The 24243-nt window shown below is 42.1% G+C and overlaps 2 protein-coding genes across 2 annotated transcripts in view; one reads left to right on the forward strand and one right to left on the reverse strand.

The window, feature by feature from the left end:
* Window positions 1-161: 161 nt before the first annotated feature.
* Window positions 162-19209, reverse strand: COQ6 (coenzyme Q6, monooxygenase). The gene is made up of 12 exons (XM_036734307.1): window positions 18998-19209; window positions 12634-12768; window positions 11256-11314; window positions 10296-10419; window positions 4380-4510; window positions 3255-3362; window positions 3105-3167; window positions 2747-2854; window positions 1559-1761; window positions 1364-1479; window positions 1067-1233; window positions 162-303 (listed from the first exon to the last, which is right to left on the reverse strand). Exons 1-12 carry the CDS (start codon window positions 19170-19172, stop codon window positions 274-276), a joined length of 1419 nt encoding a protein of 472 aa, XP_036590202.1. The 5' UTR covers window positions 19173-19209; the 3' UTR covers window positions 162-273.
* Window positions 19210-19460: 251 nt separating this feature from the next.
* FAM161B (FAM161 centrosomal protein B) overlaps window positions 19461-24243 on the forward strand; it is a 28620-nt gene continuing 23837 nt past the window's right edge. The window contains exons 1-2 of the mRNA XM_036734305.1: window positions 19461-19581; window positions 23203-23525. Of these exons, the coding sequence (XP_036590200.1) occupies window positions 19528-19581; window positions 23203-23525 (377 nt within the window). The 5' untranslated portion in view covers window positions 19461-19527. The remainder of the gene's footprint in view (window positions 19582-23202; window positions 23526-24243) is intronic.

Raw genomic sequence — 24243 nt, forward strand, 5'->3', positions numbered from 1 at the left:
TGACATTTTTTTCTTCTACTAATTCATTCTGCTCATAGCAACTTACCAGTACTCCCAATTGGATTAACAGGACCACTATTAAGACAGCTGCCATCACACAGAAACATTCCTTGCACTTAAAATTATTTTCATCAAAGAAAGAAAAAGCCCAACAACTATAATTCTAGTAAAAAGCAAGTTTATTACATTTTGAAAATAATTTATTTGATTGATGCAGTCTGTCTGGTCTATGTCTGCTTTATTCCTCCAAACAGGGACCAGGAGGTAGGGTATTCATTTGCTTGCAAAGGCCATAATCTGTTCCTGGTGTGCAGAAAAAAACAAAAAGATGCTCTTAAGGGACACTTCTATAACCCTGCAGGAGCTAAAGAGAACACACCCACTGTGCTGAAACCAAAGCTATGATGTAACCACATGAGGAAAGCAGACCAAAGGGCCAGCGTGGATTCTTTCATCGTTCAGCCTCTTGTTTATGCAGGGGTGCACATAGGGGCCAGAGGGATACAAAGGCTTTCCAGCCCATTCAGTCCTGCCTCCAGGTCACCATGAAGAGCTTTATACAATGGCCAATTCACCTCTCCTAAGCAGTAGCTAGGTAGCAAAGTGGAGAGGAGAAAGCTTGAGCTCAAGTGGGGCTGTGGAACGCTTCCTAGCTATGTGACCTTGGGCAAATCACTTAACCTGTGTCTGCCTCAGTTTCCTTATCTGTAAAATAGGAATAATAACAGCACCTACCTCCCAGAGTCAAGGTGAGGATAAAATGAGACACCTGTGTCTTTCAACCCTTAAAGCACCATATAAATACTGCCCAGTGTTACTGTTCTCTAAGGCGTAGCTGATCGTGTGTTTGGCCTAAATAAGACTGAGCAGAAGAAAGGGACACATTTTCTCTCTCCTAATCTGCTCCCACTAACAGCACAGCATCCTTACCCAATTTATGGAAGTGGCTCCTTCCCGTTGTACAAATGGGAAAATGGGTCCGGGTCAGTTAGATGACCCAGCCCTCTAGGTCTACCCAAGTCCCCAGAGAGTTAGAGCTTTGTGTGCGAGCAGTGGCACTTCTTACCTTGAGTGGAGGAATAGCATTTGTTGCCTGCAGGCCCCACGTCCTCAGAAGCACCAGAGGAGAAAGAGTGGTGGAGTAAAGCCTCTTTAACAAGTCTGTGGCAGCAATAAGAGGGACATTGTGCCGCTGTCTCTCTGTTTCATATTCTGTGAGGTGGCTCAAGGAACCTAAGGGGAAAAAGGAATGAGTGGAATGGAATGCTCTATACTGTCCCACAGTAAACCCAATTCACACCAGTGGGCTTACCTGCCCTCCCGCCCTTTCTTAACACCAGAGGAGACCACTTTGAATCCTTACCTAGATCTTTTCCATTAAATGCTGCTGTACTGAGGTGATGGACCAAGCTGGAAATATCCCCAAATCCCATGTTGACCCCCTGCCCCGCTAGGGGATGGACTTTGTGCGCTGCATCCCTACACAGAAAGCAGAAAGCAGGTTCAGTATCTCATTCAGCGAGAGGGAGAGCTTCAGTTCCGTTCTTTCTATCCTTACCCAATGAGTGCCACTCGGGGTCGGACGTACTCAACAGCATGTCCCATCCCAAGTGGAAATAGTGCTCGGCTTTTTGGTTCCACTTTAGCAACACTTGGGGGCAGTTGTCGGGCTGAGGAGTTAGTGGGCTGCAGAAGTGTGAAAGCATACTGTAGCACAGATCCAGCAGTGTCGATGAAATCTGTGTGATTGGCATCACTCCACTGAACAGCAGCAAAAAGCAAAATAAACACAGGTTGGAATTTGGTCAGCGAGTGTCAAGGCATTAAAATTCCATGGCCATTTGACGAGATCTTTAGGCACAGAGGCCAATACAACCTAACAAAGGCCCAAACTGGTCATTATCCCAAACGCCACACTTAGAAGGTAAAGACAGTGAAATGACCCTAGACCTAGTACAAGAATAACTCCTTCTGAAAGAAAAAGCAAGGTGCCCTAGAGGTCATCTTGAAATGTATTCCAACTTCTCTCTGCTTTTATTACGTGATACTTCATTGTTAAACTGGTTTGAATTCATTAGTGGGTTCAGTTTGGAATCTCAGACGCCAGGAAAACCTGCCTTCTCACGGCTGTCACATGCTATCCAATGCCAATACCCTTATAGGGTCTAGAAGATAATGGGCAATCAGGGTAACCCCTTAAGACACATTCAGGTGATTTAGCTTCGGGGACTCAGGTACCCAGATAACCACAGTAATGTTCAAAACTGTGGTAAGATGGTATAGCCTTAAATGAGAATAGGCTAGTGCTGAAATCTTCTCAGATTAGACGATCCTAACACAATACACTAGAACCACTAAGCTGATGCCAATCAGCTACTAGGGAAGTTGCCTTGAGTTTCCATTTCTGCCTCTCCATCAAGTAAAGAGACAGAAAACATCCAAGCTGAAAGAGTCCTTGGAGATCGTCTGGTCCAATTAACAACCTTCGGACAGATTAAAAGACTGAAGCCCTGAGGAGAAGTGAAATGATTTAACCAAGGCCACAGCCCCAGGAGACTGCAAAGTCATGACTAGAATTCAAAGTTTCTTAAGTTCCACAAATGAACAGAGGTCCCCTACATACTACACCAGAACACACAGAAGAGAAATGGGGAACTATGGGTCCTCCTTTTCTCATGACCAAAATCTATCTCATTACCAGGTGTCACTACAACCAAAAGTAAAAAATCAAAAAACCAGTACTCACAAAGGCAGAATTAATGGCATCTAGAAAATGTTCCTCCTCCATGCTGACCAGTTCTGTCGCATGCTCATGGGATGTGGACCACACCAAGGAGCTCAAAGTGTCTGAGAGCTGATTCAAATACAACAAGACTTAACATAAAAGCTTAGGAACAGGTCGATCAATCAATCCCTGGGGGTTCTCAAGCATAAGTTGGGACGTCAAGGGAAAATACAGACAGGAAAAGGGAAAAAAAGTGTTATCTCTTGCTCATTTCCTGGAGTTTCAGAAAAAGGCTAAGGACACATGTAAGGGAGAGGGGAGTTACAGCAAAGTTAGGAGGCAAAATTTTGAAAGATACTGAAGAAATGAGGACTCTTACCGGCAGTAAGGCAATGGGCCCAGAAGGAAGAAATCTTTGCCATGCTACGTTGTTGTCAGTGGGCTGTAACAGGAAGTAAAAAGACCTCATAAGGACTTTTCATACTGCTCAAGTTCAAGCAGTTCCCAGAAAACAGCTCGGAAACTTTACCTCACTTAAGTGCAAAGTAGCCACCACAGCTGACTGATTGTAGGGCCAACACACATTCTGGATTCCAGCAGCACGCCGCACCCCTGAGTTTTGACCATCTGCACCAATCTGCATGGGAACAAGAGTCAACCGAGTCATTTTCAAGGGTGTCTGCGCTGATCTTACATAATGGGTCACTCAGAATCCAAGAGTTCCAACAAAGGTTACATTTAATACAAATATAGTCAAATACCCTCAGGTAAAAGCAATGCAGGAAGAAGTCACAACTGCTAACCTTGGTCCTCTTTTCTCCCTCTACATTATTTTCCTTGATCTCATCAGCTCCAAAGATTCAACTATCATCTCTATGCACATGATTTTCAGATTGCTTTGAGTAGCCCTAACCTCTTTCCTGACCTCTAATCTTGCATCTCAAAGCGCCTAATACACAATTCAAACTTCACGTCTCATACAAACCTTAAAATCAAATTGAACTCATTATCTTTCTCCTCCAAACCCTCTGCTCTTCCTAACTTCTCTATTACGTTCAAAGGGCACCACCCAGTGCCCCAGGCTCCCAATGTAGGTGTCATGCTGGACTTCTCAGTCTCTTCCCCCACATCCGATCATGTGCCAATTTCTATCATATTTACCTCCTATCATCACTCCTATATGCCCCCTTCTCTTTGCTGATGCTGCCACCACACAGGTGCAGGCTCTTATCACCTCATTCCTGGACTACTGCAATGGCCTGCTTGTTGGTCTCCCCACCTCAAAAATCTCCCCACTCCAATCCATCATCCAAGGGGCTATCAAAGTGATCTTCCTAAAGATCAGGTCCAATCATGTCACCTTCCCATTCAGTCAACTCCAGGGACTCCCTATTACCTCCAGGATCAAATATAAAATCCTTTGTTTGGCTTTTAAGCCTTCAAAACCTGGCCCCTTCCCATCTTTCTGGGTCCTGTACTCCATCTCCTTCCTTGTAGAGCTGGGGAAGCACAAGCTTCCCAGCCTTCTGACATTTCCTCTTCAGTTCTAATCCTTGGCAACCCAATTTAATCCACAGTAAGCAGCTTAGAACCAAAACCACAGGGTAAGGTACGGACAAGTACAAATCCTACAGAAAAATACAGCTTTAGTTACCAACAACTTGGTCTGGAGCTGGCGGCCATCAGCTAAAGTAATTTGAACCCACGGACTGGTTTCTTCATCAAAGAACGGACCAGGCCAGGTATAGCTGATTACTTTGCTTCTGTAGATAACCTCCACCTGATCTGAAAGAGAGAAAAAAGAGAAATAAAAAACACCAGGAGAGCAGCACACAGTGATCTCAACAAACATGTTAAGCATTTCTGCTGCGTACACAAAGACTGAAATGAAAGAGCCCCTGCCCTCGAGGGAAGGGAAACAGATAATATACACAGACAAATAAATACAAGGTAATGTGAGGAGAAAAACAACATTCACAGCCCTCTCAGTGGTTGTGAAGATTTGAGGAGGAAAGCAGATAAAAACCACAATTAAAATAAAAGTAATGTTCTAAGATATCAGAATCATGATATTTAACTCTTAGCTATAGGCAAGAAAAGAGGGAATGAGGGGACATAGGCATCAACAACATTACAGAAGTCATTGAAACTATGGACCAGGAAAGACACATGCCTGAGAGCTACCAGATGACAGCACAGCAACACAAGGGCCAGGTAGAGGGAAAGAGGCAAGAGCCAAAGGTTTACACTGCCACCTATAAGGACTAAAGCAAGGGGCTAGCATCCGTGTCATATAATGGAGCCTAAGGCTAATCTGGGCCAGACCAAGTTTCCTAGTGCCATTGGCAGCCAGACCCTTCTCTGACACATCCAATAAAACCAGGGAGCAGAAGCTGATGGACACAGCATCACCAAAAATGTCCACAAAGTTGCCTTCAGTTGGGAAGTACCAGAGAAAGAAAGGGAGAGAGGAAAAAAAGGCTGAAGAAAAACCAATGCCACCAAGAATAAAGAAAATACAGAAGGAAAAAAAATTCCAAGTAGTGAATTCAAAGACACCTTGGAAGACAAGTAAAAGGACTTGAAAGGTATTCTCACCCAGTTTGGGGAAGTGACTTGATTACAAAGTGAAGATGGATCCTAACAGGAAGACTGAGAGACGTGGGACTTGTTGATAAGGTTTTTAGAAAAAATATCTTATGGATTAATGACTGACCCCATAAAGGCTATGGTCATGAAAAGAGTCTGGTCACACAAAAAAATCACCGTTGGAGGATTTAATTCAGAGGTAACAGAAAACAAGACCAGGAATATTCTGAGTTGTGAAGGCACTGAATCAAACTACCAAATGGATATAAAGATAATGAAAAGAGAATTTGGATTCACAATGGTTTTGTTGTTTTTTTTTAAACCTATTAAGATTTTTTTTAAAAAGAAAGTCCATTAAGTGTATCACAGTAAGTTGGAAATTAAGGTAATACAGCCCAAAAAAAGTATCCATTGGCACTGTACAGCTTTGAGGATAGCTGAGGATGCTAAAACAGAGAGAACTGAGGAGCAGCAGTGTGGCAAAGGCCTTCCTCTGACAAATTCATCTAAAAAGCACTGTTATGCTCAGAGGGATCACACACATTTTATATGTAAATACTCTAGACTAGTGGTGTCAAGAAAACCCCAAATGAGATCATGACATCAAACTCAAATAGAAATGAAGGCCACTAAACCATACATAAGGATTCCTGCAGACTTAGAAAATTGATTTAGAAAACAACATAGTTGGGGCAGCTACGTGGCGCAGTGAGTAGAGCACCAGTCCTGGAGTCAGGAGGACCTGAGTTCAAATCCAGCTTCAGACACTTGACACACTTACTAGCTGTGTGACCTTGGTCAAGTCACTTAACCCTAATTGCCCTACTCCACCCCCAAAAAAGCCAAAAAAAAAAAAAAAAGAAAAGAAAACAACATAATTTCTATATATAATAATGTTTTATATGTACATGTATATGTCTGTAGGTATGCATGTGTGCATGGTAACTCTCTGGTCATTCAAGCAGTGTGAGTAGCCACGTTCCTGGCCAATAACTATTTTGAAGGAGACAGTAGTTCAGGGAGTCAGAGTACAGTACAGTGGGTATGACCTAGACAGAAGGGAGGTCATCATTCAACTGACTGGGGATGTTCAGCCCCGGTGGGGTTTGGGCAATGAGGGCTGAGTCCTTAGGATCTGGGTGGCTGTGAGATGCAGAAAATGTCCTTAGTGGGGTCCCCCCAGTTTGGCTGGGCCCTTGGCCCATCTACTGGGATCACAAATTCCCAAAGTTTGAGTAACACACGAGACAAACCAGAGATATTAATACAAGAAGGCAAATATGACCTCAAAAGTATCACCAAGAATTGATGAGAACCATGACAATACTGCAGGTTCTGGAAGAGTACACCTTATTCAACAGTAGTTAACAAAGGTAAAAAGGATGGGGGATAGATAGGAAGAGGAGTTTTATACATTAAGAAAATATAATCATGGAATGAAATACAAAAAACAGATGTCAGCAGTATGTAGGCAACTGTATGAGTATAGCTGAATGAAGTGAGAAATAAAGACTGTTACCATCAATATACTATAAACCGTATGGACAGAAAAAAAGAGAACAGACAAATTCAGAAGAGATGACAAGCCTGGCATGAAGGCATTATATGGTAGCCATAGAAGATTACAATTAGACAGACAGTGGTCACAACCCAAGCTAATCACTTCTTAGCTTGCCTTAGTAATAATTTCTTCCTTCCAAAGGCCAATCAATAAAGGAAACTGCCTCTCTAGAAATAACTAAAAGAGAAGTAACTGGTTAGTGAAGTAAAAATGATGGGAACCTTGGGTGGAAATGACTGCTCCATCTTATAACTATTGTAAAGAATAAGAAAATCAAAGTCTAATTTGCACTCTAAATTTCCAGAGAAATTTCAAAAGATTAAGAGAAAGGATATATCAGATCCCATGGACTAAAATCCTAAAGGGGGAGTCAGCTCAGGAGGTATAGAAGCTCTTGGGAATGAAACTCTAGAGAGCCAAAGAGAAATTAATTCCAATGAGAAAAAGCAAGAGTTGGCTAAAAAGTCCAATCTGGATACAGCAGGAAATCTTCAACCAAATGGATGTAAAGACATATGCACAGCAGATGCAAGCAAAGCGAAGTAACTGAGGATGAATACAAAAACATGGCATCGCCCCATAAGAACAACATCGGAAGCACTGAGGCACAAAGCAAGTTCATGATGGCAAAGAAAGCTAGGGGTTTTTTGGTTTTTTTTTTTTTAGCTAACTAGAAAAAAGAGGAAGATTAGAGTAGAGAAAGGACAACTGCTGGCGGCAGATACAACGAAGAACTGTACAGAAGGAAGAACACACAACAACCCAACTCTTGTTCTGCAAATGAAAATAACCTTTTGGAGAAGATAAAAATGGCTAGTAAGGCTTTGATACTCCATGTATGAAGGAAGAAAGTAAGAAAGCACTTAGCTGCCCTAGATGGGTCCAAGTCTTTAAGTCCACTGGAACTATATCCAAGGGTACTGAACTGGCATATGGGGTCAATGAACCACTGTCAGTGATATTCAAAAGATCACATAAAATGGAAGGGCTGCAGAACTAAAGAACAGCAAATATTTTATGGATTTTCCAAAGTGGGGAGAGAGAGGAGCCTGCAAATTCTAGGCCAGGAAGCCTAACTTTGATTTCTGATAAAATCCTAGGATGTATTATTAAAAGAATGTGGAGTAAACATCTAGAAAAAGTGACCAGTAAGAAGGATGCGTGACCCTGGAAAAGTCATCTACCTTCTCTGAACCTCAGTTTCCTCATCTATAAACAGGGATAATAAGAACACCTTCTTCACAAGGTTGTTACAAGCATCAAATGAAGTAATGGATGTCAGAACGATTCACTATCATTAAATAAGATGGCATGCTTATCAAAGCTGCAGATCATACAAAATTAGGCATGACAGTTCCATCAAGAAGCATTTATTAAGTACTCACTATATACCAGGCATTTTGCCAAGCTCTGGGTATACAAAAAAGGGCAAAAACAGTCCCTGCTCACAAGGTACTCGATTCCAATGAGGGAGACAGCCTGTAAATAACTATACAAGATATAGACAGACAGACAGATAGATAGATAGATAGTCCCCTACCAACAACCGTATCTTAGACATCTGAAATTGGAAGACTCACAGCTATCTCAAACTCACCATGATCAAAACAGGGCTCCTAGGATTGAGACTGGAGCTGAATATCCTGATGGAAGGCAGAGAAGCTATGAGTCATAGGTAAGGCAGGAGGGCATTCTAGGCCTAGAGGTGAGTCAAAGAATACAAAGAAGTGGGAAACGAGGTATGTGTTCTGTGTAAGGAATAGCAAGAAGGACCAATGTAGCTGGATTGTAGAGTACTTGGAATAAAATATAAGAAGACTGAAAAGGAGCAAAAAGCCAGGTTATGAAGGGCTTTAAACTGAAGACTTTATTTTTAGTCCTGGAAATGATAAGGAGCCAATGGATTTTTTTTGGCGGGGGGAGCAGTGGGGTATGACATGGTCAGATCTGTATTTTAGGAAAAACCACTCTGGCAGCCGAGTTGGGGAAGGCTTGGAGTGGGAAGAAGCACGAGGTGGGGAGACCAAGTAGAAGGCTGAAATAACAGGACTAATAAGACAGGTCATGAGATACTTTATCCTATTCCCATCACCTCTCAAATATCTCAATAGGAATTACATGCAAGAGATAAAGCAAATGTAGCACTCTCCAAGCTCAAAGACACTAAGAATCTTAATGGGGTAAAAACTCTGATGAACCAAGTGCAGAGAAAGCTAGTTGCTAACACTTCCCTCTCCCTTCCCCGCCACCAACACACTCTGGCTGCATGAGCTCACAACCTCTCCAGGGAAAACCAAAAGGCAGAAACTCACTCTGGATAGACCAGCAGTGTGGCCACACTCTGTACTGCCACAGAGCTCAGCTAAGAAGCTGAGGTAGAGAGGGAACAGATACCAGTCATCAGCACGGGCAGCTATGCTACTGCTGACCACACTAAAGAAAGGAATCCAGCATCCACAGCAGCAGGTCTGTCCAAGCTGTCACTTGTGGGCAGAGAAGGAAGCAGATGAGGGGAACTGCCCATTGTGGGGGAGGACTGAGAGGGCTCTGAGGTCCAGCCCCAAGAGAAGATGAAATAGGAGAAGTCAGAAAGTGAGCAAGAGAGGAACATGAGGAAAAGAGATTGAAATTGTCAGAGATCTCAGGAAGCAGAAAATTCAGTTAAAGACCTTGAGCATGAACAGACAAACCATCAGGGAAGTCATTAATAATGGAAGGGAATATGGCCTCCAGATCAGCTAAATGGATTTCAGACATCTATGAATAAATACTGCAAGCAAAGGAAAATGAATCAACGCCTGATGTGGCAGAGGACCCTGTGGATTCCCAAGAGAGCATAGAACGAGAGCAAGATGTTCCTGAATGGTGTAAAAAAAAAATAAGAATCGTGAAAGCAGAATTTATGGCCTTCGAGGCAGAAACAATTCGCAGACTAGAAAAATATGAATCCATGGTAGCAAGTATCATCAAAGAAATAAAAGAAACAATAATTGAGTGGGAATGCAAATGACCAGAAGGTGACTGCCAGAGTGCAGGCAGAAGATGATGAGGGCCTGTACAAGGACAGAGGCCATGGGAGTGGAGCAAACGGGACATGATCAAGAGATGCGGTGAAGATAAGATCTGATCACAGGTTGAATACAAAAAAGGAGTCGTCAAAGAGGACACCCAGGTTGTGAGCCTACGTGACTGGAAGGATGGTGGTGCCCTCCCCAGTAACAGGGAAGTTGAGATGAGAGGGTTGGGAAGGAAGATAGTAAGTTGTGTTTTAGACAAGTTGAGTCTGAGATAGCTTTGAGATACTCAATTGGAGAGTAGTATTTGCTAACAGGAAATCCTTTTCCACCAGGTGTTGGAGCAGTAACAGATAGTTCACCTTCCAGCAGACATAAGAAAATATGAAAGAAGCTAGTTCCTTACCAGGGACAGCATCTAATTGTTTGGTGAGAGCAGACATGATGACATCATTCTCCACTATATATCCCATATCATCCAAACCGTCTTTATCAAATATTATGAGAGCTTCTGAGCAGGCATCCCAAACCTAGAAAGGTAAAGGGAAAACGTTTACCAAAAAGCAAATATACAGAAAAAACAAAGCCAATAAAAATGAAGTTTTTCTCCCTAAGCAGAAATGCTAGATATAGTGCCTCAGTTCCACAGATACTTATCCCCACATGCACCTCTCAAAAGTCCTTCCTTAGTAAGGAAATACATAATGAGCTAGAAATTCCCCTGGAACTGCTTACCTTTGTGAGCCCACCTATACCACTGAAGGGTGCTAGACTTGGAGTGGGAATTCTACTTCTGGCACTTTCTAGCTGTGTAAGCACTGGCAAGTCACATGAGCTCTAAGTCTGTTTCCTCATCTGTAAAATAAGGATCCTATCTGTAGTACCCGCACGAGAGTTTTGTTGTGAAGATTAAATGAAATAATGTATGCAAAGCATTTTGCAAACCTTGAAGTACTGATTATTACTAACAGAATTATAATTAATAGCTGTTGTTAAGGTGTTTTACAGTTGCAGACAACTCTTCGTGACCCCATTTGGGGTTTTCTTGGCAAAGATACTGGAGGGGTTTGCTATTTCCTTCTCCAGCTTATTTTACGGATGAGAAAACTGAGGCAACCAGGGCTAAGTGACTTGCCTGGGGTCACATGGCTAATAAGTGTCTGAGGCCAGATTTGAATTTAGAAAGATAAATTTCCCTGACTCCAGGCCCAGCACTCTTCCCACTGCACCACCTAGCCACCCAATTAAAAGCTAACATTTATGTAATGTAGGAAGCAACAAAACTAGTTCATATTCCATTTGTTCCTCAATATACTAATACCATGAAAGACATATAGCCAGCTCACGGAGGCAGTGACTGAGGCACCTGCATCCGCCGAAAAGGTTTGTATCTCATGTTGCAGATGTGATCCCAGGCACCAAAACCTAGAAAAGAAAGGAAGATGTGAAGAACAGAGACATTCAATCAATGACCAGGTCCCATTCTCCTTCTGGTCTGCCCCTTTCCCTTCCTATTACCCATAGACATTTGTTGCCTTTTTTCTCCTATCCTTTCTTGATCTGACAACTAGATGGAATGTGTTTTCATCAGTGTCCCTCACATACTTCCAAACCCTGAAAAACATGAAAACAATCTTTTAGGGCTAGGCTACCTACCCTGCTGATTGCAGGATAAAAGACATTTTTTTAAAATTATGGAATAAACAAGAATGCTGAAGAAGAAGGAAAAAAACTCATTTTTTTCACCTTTCTTCACCATCTCCTTCAAACTATAAACCCGCTGGGAAAAGACTGTTTCGTAGGGGTTTAATAAATGTTTATTAACTGACTGATTCCTTTGAGGCATGAAGTATATAATTTGTTAATTAATTTCATGTGTGTGAATTACTTTCCATTTCAAAGTCTGAACAAAAGGCATTTTCTATCCATTTGTTTTTTTCCTCACTATTTTATTAGATCAACAGCTTTTGAGTATTCACCAGTACTACTGAGGAGGCTCCTAACGTTTCAAGATTTCACCCCAAAACAGGGGAGTTTGGAGTAAATTGCCATCTATAAGGAATCTCCCTTCCATTTGAACATAAGCCACTTTCTACAATGGCGAACACCTTTATCAAGAAAATATCTTTCTTTTTATGCCCAGTTTGATGTTAATAATGAAGATTCTCTGTTCAACAAACTGAAGAACCAAAGTTACATATGACCCAAAGGTCACCAGAAAGACTCAAGGACACAGAGGTACATTATTCCAGAAATGTATGATCAGAAAACTAACTGGGCCAGCTGTGTAGTGAGAGCGAGGGATAACAAATGGATTCCCAAATGTTGTACCAGTACCCACAAAATGTAGAAAAATTTAAGAGGCCTCTAGCACACTGGATAGAACCTCTATGGAAGAACAGGAGAATAAATGGACTATTTATGTTGTGCAGTGAAGATGGCAATGCCCACTGGTGAGAGCACAGCCACCGAAGTAAAAAGCTGCATATACACACATACACCTAGATTCTGATCTACACACACACACACACACACACACACACACACACACACACACACGGAGCTGAATTAAGATTTTGCTTATGACACTGACACCATAATTATTTCATAATCTTTTAGTATTACCCATTCAGAACAAGTTAAAGAAGCAATAAAATCTCTCTGATGATTCCAACGACGTGTCAGGACCCTGGCAAGGATGAGTTCACCACAATACCAAAGCACTAAAAGCATCTTGTACTCACTGCTAAGGAGAGTTGCTGAGCCAGGGGTGATGGAGCTGACCCTGTTTCTGTGAGTTTCCGGCAACTTCTCAAAAACTCTGTTTGGACCTGCTTCTAGTAACAGGATTTTCTTGTCATGAAAGTGAACGTTGTGTCCTGAAAAATGTCAACATTTTATTTCATGTAGGAAGATTAAGAATAATTACTTTCCTTCAAGACTAGACAAAAGTCCTAGTTGATTTCTATGCAGAAGTCATTCATGATGGCATTTATCCCCATCAGTAACAGGCATGTACATTTCAAATTTCAACCATTTGAACCACCCAGCCCACAATTGTAATGAACCTTCTAAGTCAGCAAATTCCTTTTTTTCCCCCATCTTCAAAGAAAACAATAGGAAATTCAATCTAGCAAATGGAATGCATTGAGAAAGAAAGAAGAAAGGAAAACTATTGAGACATCAGGTACTACAAGTCCTCAGAGAATTATTACCACCATTTATATTTAAGAATCAGATAAATAAGAAATATTCAATGTTTGACCACCAGGGACTGATTCAAATATAAGATATAGAGTGAATGAGAGCTATAATCTGAGGAAAGGAGAGAGAACAAAACAAGACTGTAAGGGATCAAGCTATGTGAAAAGTTAAGGAAAAATGCAAACTTGTTAATCCTAGAGTTTATAAAGTCACAATGTGAGTAAGAAATGTATTATCTATATATTATTGTATACATAATATAATATACATTATTTGTATGTAAATAGCCTTATGTAAACAAGCCTTACTTACCTTCTAAAAAACACTTTAAGAACTAGTTTACAAAAGGAATTATCTTTCCACACTCTCCCTCTTATCAGATAAAGAAGAAAACCCAAATTACTAAAATTAAAATGCCAGTGTTAAATATAAGATACCTAGCTCAAACACCAAAACATTAGTACTGAAATTTTACTTAAAGTCTGAAATTCTTCCAAAAGTTTTATAAAACCAGGATTTTTTTTTAAAGCACTTTAATATTGACAAGGCATTGTAGCTAAAGAGCTTTGGAACCAGACCCTAATTCAAATTCTGCCTTTGACTCTTAGTAGCTGTGTGACTCTGGGAAACTCTGTAAGATTACAATCCAGAAGATATATATGTGGGGGGAGTTTTCAAGTTACGAGCTGTCAAAATTGATGAAATCACAAGACTGACCCAAAAAACCCCAACACTACCACTAATAGAGTTGCCATTCCATAAGCAAATAAGCACACCAGAGTGCTGAGAGTAATTTCTTCTAATGTTTCCATAGCTTTGATTTCCATATATGTAAACAGTAAAAAAAGGCTTAAGATAGTTTACATCCAGGCCCTTTCCACTACAGGATAATGACGTGTCTCAGAGTAAAAGCAATCACTGTCACAAACGTTTCCCAAACTGTGCTTGAAACAATGTGACTAGGAGTTCATAGAAAATGTCAACATTATATTTCTCCAAAATACTATGAATTTTTTTCATTTTTGTCTATTAAGCACCTTGCATACAGTACACACTAAAATAGTGTACCAAAATGTACACTACGTACAAATATGATGAATGCAACAAAATATTTACTATGTATGGTAATTTCCTCTATGAAAAGAAGCAGCATTTTCAGTACTTTGCTCCAAAATTTCCCCTTCACTCTTTTATCTCAAGGATAATTTCATATGTCTAGAGACTGCAAGCCAGAACTTGTGTCCTGCCAACATATTTCAAGCACAAGTGCTCTGTGTCTAAAATAGTTGAGAAATTTTGCAACATATAAACCTAACAACTAACAGCTACACATGTAGAATGCTTACTATGGGCCAGGCACTGTGTTAAGCCTTTTATAACCATTAGCTCACTTGATCCTCACAAGAACCTTGGGAGGTAGGTCTATCATTGTCTCATTTTACATTAGAGGAAACTGAGGCAAACAGGGTCACACAGCTAGTGCCTGAATTTGAATTTGTGTTCCATACTCCAGGCCCAGCATATACTAGACCTCAGGATCATCCTCAACTCCTCCTTCCCATTTAACCCACAATAGCCAGCACTTGGATCTCCATCCATCAAGTCTCACCCCATTTCAAGCCATAGTCCTTACAGCAGCCCAAGTGATTTGCATTCTCTGATCAGCCCAATCAAACGCAGGTACATACCCATTCAGGTTAACTATGGAGGCTCTCAATTAATTTCCTAGAGGATCAAATATAAACTAGTCCAGCATTTAAAGCTCTTCACAACTCTGCTTCTCATCATTCCAGCCAGCTTCCTACTACATTACTCCCTTGCAGAAACTCTATGATCCAGCCAGACTGACCTCTTTGCTGTTTCTCAGTTTCTGTCTCCCTCGATATTCTTTGTGCTGTCTGTCCCCCATGACTAACATGCTTTTCCTTCTCATCTCCACCTCTTAGAATCCCTGACTTCCTTCAAGACACAGCTCATATGTCCTGCCTACAGGGCTCCTTTCCAGTACTAATCCCTTCCTCTCTAAAGTTACCTTCCACTGGGCCCAGATGGCTCTGGAGGAGTAAGTGAGGCTGGTGACCTTGCACAGCCCTCCCTCACTCAACAAAGTCAACTGCAAGTCATGTGATCATCTCCCTGATATCATGGTCCTCTTCCAGAACCAAGGACAAACACAACAGCCACCTTCCATCTACTCTGCATGTACCTTGTAAATACCTTTTATGTACAAGTTGTCTCCCCTTTTAGAATCTAAGCTCCTTGAAGGCAGGGAATGTGTTTCTTCATAATCCCAGGACAGGGGACACCTTGCACGCAGAAAGCACTTAATAAATGCTTGTTGGTTGGTTGAGTGACTAGATGCATAATAAATGTTTGTTAAACTTAATGTACATTAGTATTACAGAGAAATGTGAAATTAATTAGTGGAATGTAAAATACATATATACCAAGGTGATTAGTGTCACAGAAATGCAGAAATAAGGGAAAAGAGTAACAATGATCACTGAGATAGAGCTGGAAGAGATAATGGAAGTGACTCTGTCTAACCTCATTTTACAGATGAGGAAAATGAGGCCTACTGAGGTTCAGTGACTTGCTCAAGAGGTCCAGTGACTTGCACAAGTAGCCAAGTGGCAAGGTCATTCTTCAAACGCAGGTTCTCAAGCTCTATCTCATTTACAGGATCATAGGATTTAAAGCTGGAGGCTACCTTGGAGATTCCAGTCTAAGCCTTTCATTTTAGAAATAGGAAATAGGCTCAGAAAAGACCCTTGTTCCCCAAGTTTCCCAAAGTCACACATGACATAAGGAGGAAAGCTGAAATTTGAACTTAGATTTTTTCAAACAAGGTCTTTTGACCATAAATTCAGGATTCTTTCTACTATATCAATCCAAAGAATCACAAAGTGTCAAAACTAAAAACTGTCATTAAATTGGAAGACGAAATGAACTTCTCTAGAAGAATCATGAGACTCTTAACGGATAGGAAATATTCATTTGAACAGGATCAAAGTGGGAAGGGTTAGGAGAAAAATAAAAGAAAGTGTCAAGATATTTATGAAGGGACATTTTGCATAACTAAAAAAATGGTGGAACGGTGAAGTTAAAGTTCAGGTCTATATGTTATCCTTCAGAGGAAATCAGAGCTACAGAACTTCAAATACCTTTCAGATAGTAATGAAGTCTACAAAGCACATTTTTTTTCTTTTAAAGTGCTGGGGTTTTTTTGTTTTTTTTTTGTTTTTTTTTTTAGGAGGAGTGCAAGGAGACCACCATCTATCCCACCCATCATCTTTCAAGGATCACATGATGAAAAATATTGAGTACTGACCCAGCCAGTATGGCCAAACAGTGTGGTAGAGCAGAAGCAGCACTATATTTGGAGCTAAAAATTCTTTCTTCGAATCAGTGTTCTGCTATTTACCACCTGTGTGGTAAATGTGGGCAATCTCCTTCCCATTTCTGGAATTCAGAAGTTCCCTTATCTGTAAAATGAGGGGGTTAGACTAGACAGCCTCCAAGATTCCTTCCAGATCTAAACACAATCCCATAAGCCACAAGCTCAGGAGAGTTGTTTTCATTGGTTCAGTGGGATGTGATATTTTTTGCAAACTCTCCATTGGCAACATTCTCCAATTTTACTACTGTTAAAAGCTAAAGGGGATTTCAACTTGTTTCCCAGAAACTTGCTATTAACTGAGTCAGAGCTAAGGGGATAAACTAAGCAATGGATTTTTATTTTTGATTTTAAAAATGTATAACAGTGATGTTACTGAAACATTTACCAGCTCACCCTTAAACAAATCAATACATATTAAGCACCTACTGTTTGCCAGCTACCATCAAGAGTATAAAGAATGAAATATCTCAAACTGGTTGGAGCTTACATTCTTTAACACACTCTTGGTGGAAGCCTTTTAATTCCAGTTAATTGTAATTTATAGGCTACTTGGATAAAGGAGATGATGGGGAACTTAAGAGACTATCTATAGCAGGGGTGTCCCTCATGATCCTGTCCTGGGCCCTCTTAGTCTCCTACTGTACTACTTCACATGATGGTCTCAACTGCTCCCATGGATTTAATTACCACCTTTATACTAATGATTCTCAAATCTACCTTGCCTGCCCCAGTTTCTCTGCTCACCTCCAATCTCTCGTCTCCAAATGCCTTTCAGACACTTCATACTGGATGTCCAGTTGACATCTTAAATTCATTACATCCAATACAAAACTCATAAGTTAATCCCCCTAAATAGTCCCCACCTCCTACCGTCTCTATTCCTGTAGAGGGCAACACCATCCTCCCAGTCCCACAGGCTCCCAACCTAGGAGTCATCCTAGACTCCTCCGTATCTCTCACTACCACCCCCCTCCCCATCCAATCTGTTGCCAAGGCCTGTCCCTTTTACCTCTGAAAGATCTCTCAAATACACTGCCTTCTCTCCTCTGACACCACCACCATTCTGGTGCAGACCCTGATCAACTCCAACCTGGATTATTACAACAGCCTGCTAATGGAGAGCCTGCCTTAAGTTTCTTCCCCACTCCAACCTACTCTCCATTCTCTAAAGTGATTTTCCTAAAGTGTAGGTCTGTCATGACTCACTAAAATCCAGTGACTCTCAGGATCCGGGACCCAATACAAAATGCAGTATAGCATTCAAAGTCCTTCATAGCCTAGCCCCCTCCCATTTTTCCAGTCCTCTTACATCTCATTCCCCAACATGTACTCTTCTATCCAGTGAAACTAGCCTCCTGGCTGTTCAAGAGAACCTGGGAATTTTCTCTGGCTGTCCCCCATACCTGGAAAGTTCTCCCTCCTCTCTCTACTGACTTCCCTGATTTCCTTTTAAATCTCAACCAAAATCTAATTTTTTACAGGAAGTCTATCCCAACCACTCTTCATTCTAATGCCTTCCCTCTGTTAATTATTTCCAATTTATTCCGTATATAGCTTGCTTTCTATGTATGTTTGCATGTTGTCTCCCTCATTAGATCGTAAACTCCTGGAGGGCAGACTCTTTTGCCTTTTTTTGTATCCCCAGCACTTAGCATGTAGTAGGCGCTTAATAAATGTTTACAGAGGCACAGAGCACCGGCCTTGGAGTCAGGAGGACCTGAGTTCAAATCGGGACCTCAGACACACTTACTAGCTGTGTGACCTTGGGCAAGTCACTTAACCGCAACTGTCCTCCCTTGCCCCCTCAAAAAAATAAAAAATGTTTACTGATTGATTGGCTGATTGGAAATAGATATAATAGCACAGTGGAAAATATGCTGGATTTTAAATCATGGAGTCCTCCTTCAAAGCCCACTCTGCTACTTAACCGTATGTGTGACCAAGAACAAGTTCTAGGCCTTTGTGTCCTTATGTATAAAATGAGATCTAGCCGAACGAAAACCTCTAAGGTTCATTCCAGCTCTGAATAAGTATGACTTCATGACTCTGAAAAAGAGAGCGTTCCCAGGAAAGGCCTGAATGTTACTCTGCAACGCACACCGTAGGGGCAGGTGATGCAGCGAGATGGAAGAACAGCGATCGGGGGTGAAAGCTGGCTCTGAGTCTCTTGGGCAATTCACGTTGCAGCTCTCTGAAGCACAATGTCCTCATTGGCAAAATGGGGAAAAGGAAGCAGGAGACGTGGATTCTAATGCTGACTCTGACACTCGTCACTCTGGGCAGTTCGCCGAGTCTCGGTTTTCTAATCTGTAAAATAGGCATTGTAACGACTGCACCATCTACCTCGCAAGGCTCAAATGGGATAATGTACGTGGGGGGAGCGGGGGGGGGGGGAAGGGAATGCTTCAAAAACAATTCCTTGCTGAGCATTCCAATGGAAGGTATTTCCGATTCCCTGCCCGGGCTGCCCTGGCCCCCCCCCCCACCGCCCGGGGGTCTCTTACCCAAGGCACAGGCCATGGCGGTCCCGACCATGCCCCCGCCGGCCACCACCACATCGTAGAGGGCCTGGTCCGGCCCGACCGAGCCGCTCAACCATCTCAGCCCGGGTAGCCGCGGGCCCCCCAAGGTTGTTCCAGGGACAACCAAAGCCCGGGTCAAGCGAGTGCAGGCCGCCATTGCTGTGACCGTGGCGGTCACGCCCCTTCCGCCGTCCCAGAATGCTTCCGGGACACCACCCACCAATCGCTGAACTCTTTTCTGGAACTTAGCTTATAAAAATCTGCAAGAGAAAGAAGAGAGAAGAGTGGGGGAGAGCGGTAGCTTCTGCTCAACCAATCAGAAGGCAGCTCTGGTAATGCTCATTGGATGACACTAGGGTAACAAGTCGGACGGAGAAGGGAATTGGCTCTGAGGGACTTGACCAATGGGCTTTCAGTACCAAGCAGGGAGGGTGGACCCAGACCTTGGCGTAACTGGCACGGCGAGCCGCGCTGCTTGCTGTCCCTGTCGTCGCTGCCGTCTCGTTGAGAAGATGACCGTGGGGAGGTTTGCTGCAACCCGCGAATGCGGAGAGCGAGGCAGCCAGGTGAGGAAGAACAGCAGAGGGAGGAAGGAACCAGCATTGGGTAATGGAACTGGAACCTTGTGGGGAAGGAGACCAGCTTCATCGTTGCCATAGAGACCGGTGGGCGGGGCGGCCCGAGGAGAAGGGGCGGGGCCTGATAGGGCGGTGGGCGGGGTGTAACTGGATCCAGTTTGATTCATTTCATAGGTTGTCAAAACTGCCTGTGGGTCGTAGAATAGAATCATCTAACCCACTCCCCCTCATTTTTTTAATTAATTTTTTTTCAAATTAAACAGTCTATTTTGCTACTTCCTCCTTCCCCCTCCCCACTGGAAAAAAAAAACCCTATTTTTGATATAGGATGGCCTTTTGTGAGAAGGAGGGATGCTGGGGGAAATTATGGTGATGTAAAAAAAGATCCTAAAAACTCGTTAAAAAAAACAACAACCTGGGGGCAACTAGGTGGCGCAGTGTATATAGAGCACTGGCCCTTAAGTCAGAAGGACCTGAGGTTAAATTCGGCCTCAGATACTTGACACCTACTAGCTGTGTGACCCTGGGCATGTCACTTAACTCCAATTGTCTCGTAAAAAAAAAAACCAAAAACAAAAAACCCTGAAAGCAATTATTTAAAAAAAAAACCTGTTAATAAGTATGCATAGTCAAGCAAAAGCATCCTCCTTCATTTTACAGGGAAGAAAAAAAAAGGCCCATGGAGGGGAATTGTTGGGCAGGGGGAGTACTCTGCTTATCAGTGGCAAAGTTGGGGCTTCAATCCAGGTTGCCTAACTTACGGTCCCATCCAGTGCAGTCCAATCCGACAAGTATTTTAATATTAAATACTGTGTGAGAGGGATTGTGCTAAGTTCTAAGGATACAAAAACAAAAGGAAAAACAGTCTCTTCCCTCAAAAAGATTACATTCGACTTGGGGGAAGAAATATGAAGTAGTCAGATTCGTTTTCCACTGTAACACCTGCTTCCCATCTTTTACAAGAAGGCAGCCTGGAGTGGTAGAGGAAAGGTGTCTTGAAAAAAACACTGCTTATAGAATAATGATCTGGAGCCAAATACCGGCTTTGTTACTCCCTTTGTGTGTGACCTTGAGCAAATCATTCTCTCAGCTGGTTTTTAAATTAAATTTTTTAATTAACAACAATCTATTTTGTCTCTCTACCTCCATTTAAACAAAGAAAAAGAAAATTCTTGTAAAAAAATAGGCAGTGGTCAAGCAAAATATTTGAGCATGTCCAAAAAATATATCTCAGTCTGCTCCCTGAATTGCACCTATTTCCCACTACATAAATCAGCCAGCACAGGTTAGACACAGTTTATTCACTCACAAGTGTGACATAATTCATCTTTAAGTAATGGATATGTGTATCTCATGTGTATCAATTTCACAGATGGTGTGTGTGCGTATGTGTGTGGTAGCCTCCTGAGCTACATGACACAGAGTTGGGTAAAATCAGGTAGATCACAAGGAAGATTTACAAAGCAGGGAAGATAAGGTAGGGCACTTAGGAAAAGGTATGTTTTTAGCAAAAGAAAACTGTTACAAAGGTCTTGAGCATCAAAGCTCTTTACATTAGACCAAAGAAAACTGTATTTTCTTTATCAGTCAGTTAATTACAATGTGTTGAGTTCCTGCTGTGTGCTTTATTCACTAGAATAAAGAGAAATGGGTAGGTTCTTAGGAACTGTTCAAAGTCCTGTGAGTTTTATTTTGTAACTGTAAGAATGATTGGAGGAAAGTAGGTATTGAAGGAAACATTCAGTACATTCAATATCACATAGAAAAAGAAATATCATTAACAGCATAAAACGAAGTCAGGTTCTCCCAAAAATCCACTTTTGACAATGGTGATCTCGAAAGTCCTCTCCAGATATAAATATGGTGATTAAAAATCTTATCATGTTGTTAATAATCTTTCTATTCACATTTCCTAGATGTGAGAAAATTTGAAATGTTTGGAGGAAATAGAGGCAGTTAGGAGGCCACAATGACTTGGAGTCAAGAGGATCTGAGTTCAAATCTGGTCTCAGACTCGTAATCACTGGGTTACCCTGGGCAAGTCATTTAATCTGCCCTGTATTTCTCATCTATAAAATGGAGCTAGGGTTACTTAATAGCACCTACCTCCCAGAGCTGTTGTGAGAATAAAATGTAACAACATTTGTAAGCCACATTGCAAATCTTAAAGCACTCTATAAATACTAGTGATTTAATAGCTATTATTAAGTAGCTGGCATAAGAAGAGCAGGCATGCATCTTGGGGAGGGAGAGGGGAAGGGGGGAAAGAAAATCTGGAACTCAAAATTATGTGGAACTGAGCATTGTAAACTAAAAATAAAAAATCTTAATTATATAAAAAGAAGAGCAGGCATGTAAAACCGAAGGTCAGTGCCAAGGGCATGGCCTTAATAGGAAGGAAACCTGATAGGATGGAAAAAACACAAGGAACCAGATGCTAGAGGACCTGACCCTGTTACTCATTAGCCTTGTGACCCTGGACAACTCCCCTCACCTGTTAGAGGTCTGTGACAAATGAGGGGCTTGTAGGGCATTCACAGAGAAGAAGGATTAGGCTTGTTCAGCTTGGCTCTTGAGAATAGACCTCAGACAAAGGGGCAAAAATTTCAGAGGCACATTTAGACTTAGCATAAGGAAAAACTTTAATAATTAAAACTGTCCAAAAGTGCAGTGGGCTGCCTTGGGAGACCATGGGAAGTCTTCAAACAGAGAAGAATGTTGCAAAGGGAATTCCTGTTCAGGTAGAGGTAGGACAAGATCATTTTGGAGGTTCTCTCCAACTCCAAATGTCTACATGATTCTTTGGGTAAAATAATTAACCTGGTGGATTGGAAAGAATGCTGGGCTAGAAGTCAAGAGACCTGAATTCAAATCCTGCCTAAGGCACTTACTAGCTGTGAAACAGTGACCAAGTCTTTTAACCTCTCAAAGCCTCAGTTTTGCTATTTTAAAATGGGAATAGTACTTGTACTTTGGTGATTACTTTGAAACCTAAAATCATCATATAAAATGTTGATTATTACTGTTATCATATTATTTCTAAGGTCCATTCCAATTCTGGAAAGAGCATCAGAGTCATGAGAGACCAAGTTAGAATTTTACTTCCGTAGATTAGCCAAATGGTCCATGGTCCTCAGTTTCCTCATCTGTAAAGTGGAGGTAATAATACTTGCAGTAGTTGCCTCCTGGGGGAGTTGAGAAGATCAGATCCAATAAAGCATGTGAAGCCTTTTGTAGACTTTAAAGTGCTATATAAATGTCAGCTCTTAGGAGAGGCCAGGGGTACCCTTTGGGAGTTGTGAGTAGACCAGCTCATTCCTTAAGGGGGAATAAGTAGGTGAAGGGAATGGGGTGTTAAAGGTTTAGCCAAAGTTTATTCTCTATCTCAAACTGCTAAACTAAGATTTCACAATGCCCATGGCATTATATAGGTATAAGGCAAAGATTAAGGGCTAAATGGGCACGTTAACAGAGACAGAACTATAAAGAACAACAGAGTGGGCTGGACATCTGGACATCAGAGTGGCTTTGGAGACATTCTTTGGAGAGCATGCTAGGTCTGAATTAAGGTTATGGCTTTGCTAAACAGCCATCTTTGTGTCCCCTTAGGTCTTCCACCCCAAAGCATCCTCAGACACAGAGACAGAGGAAGAACCGCAGGAGAATGGAATTGCCTTGCACAGGGCAGGAAAACTGGAGGATTTCCTCCACAAAGAGGCTGAGACAGACGTGACTAGCTCCGACTTGGATGATTATTTTTATGAGATTTTGCAGGCACAGAAAGAAAAAAGCAGACGCTGTTCATTGAGAAGAAGCTCAGCATATCGGGCAAAGCTGGACGATGAATCCTCTGTAGAGGATAAAGACCTGGAGTGTTTTTTCCAAGACAATAACAGACGGAGACGACAGGCCAAGTGTCGTGAGCCTTTTATGTAAGTCAAGTAAGGCCTGCTCTTTAGAGTGGGGAGAGCAGTGCCGGGTAAGGGGGACCTCGTAGAGGCTCACCACACCAGGTCCTCTTCCCAGAGCTCATCTGCCAGTTCTTCAGCACGGCCCCATTTTGCTTGTGACACTTATGTGTGTTGGCCTCCCACATCGCAGACCTGTACTTCTAGGTAGATAGAAATGTGCCAATTCTCTACTAAAACCCCCTCCTATCCTCTCATTTTTTTTGGAGGGGGGAAGGCAGGGCAATTGAGGTTAAGGGACTTGCCCAAGGTCACGTAGCTGGTAAGCTTGTCAAGTGTCTGAGGCCAGGTTTGAACTCGGGTCTTCCTGACTCCAGGGCCGGTGCTCTATCCACTGCGCCACCCAGCTGCCCCCCATCTCCTCCTTATAGGCTGCACAGTAGGGCAGTGAGTAGAGCCTGGGCCTGGAGTCAGGAGGACCGGAGTTCAAATTCAGCCTTAGACCCTTATTAGCTATTTGACCCTGAGTGACTCATTTAACCCTGTTTGCCTCAGCTTCCTCATTTGTAAATGAGCTGAGGGAAATGGCAAACCACTCTGGTGTCTTTGCCAAGAAAACCCCAAAGGGGGTCACGAAGAGTTGTACACAACTAAAAAATTACTGAACTGAAACAAGTCATTTCCCTCTGTTTGCCCTAGTTTCCTCAGCTGTAAAATGGGAACAATGACGGCACTGACCTTG

Source organism: Trichosurus vulpecula, chromosome 8 (assembly GCF_011100635.1).
Source record: "Trichosurus vulpecula isolate mTriVul1 chromosome 8, mTriVul1.pri, whole genome shotgun sequence".
In the NCBI taxonomy this organism is placed as follows: Eukaryota; Metazoa; Chordata; class Mammalia; order Diprotodontia; family Phalangeridae; genus Trichosurus; species Trichosurus vulpecula.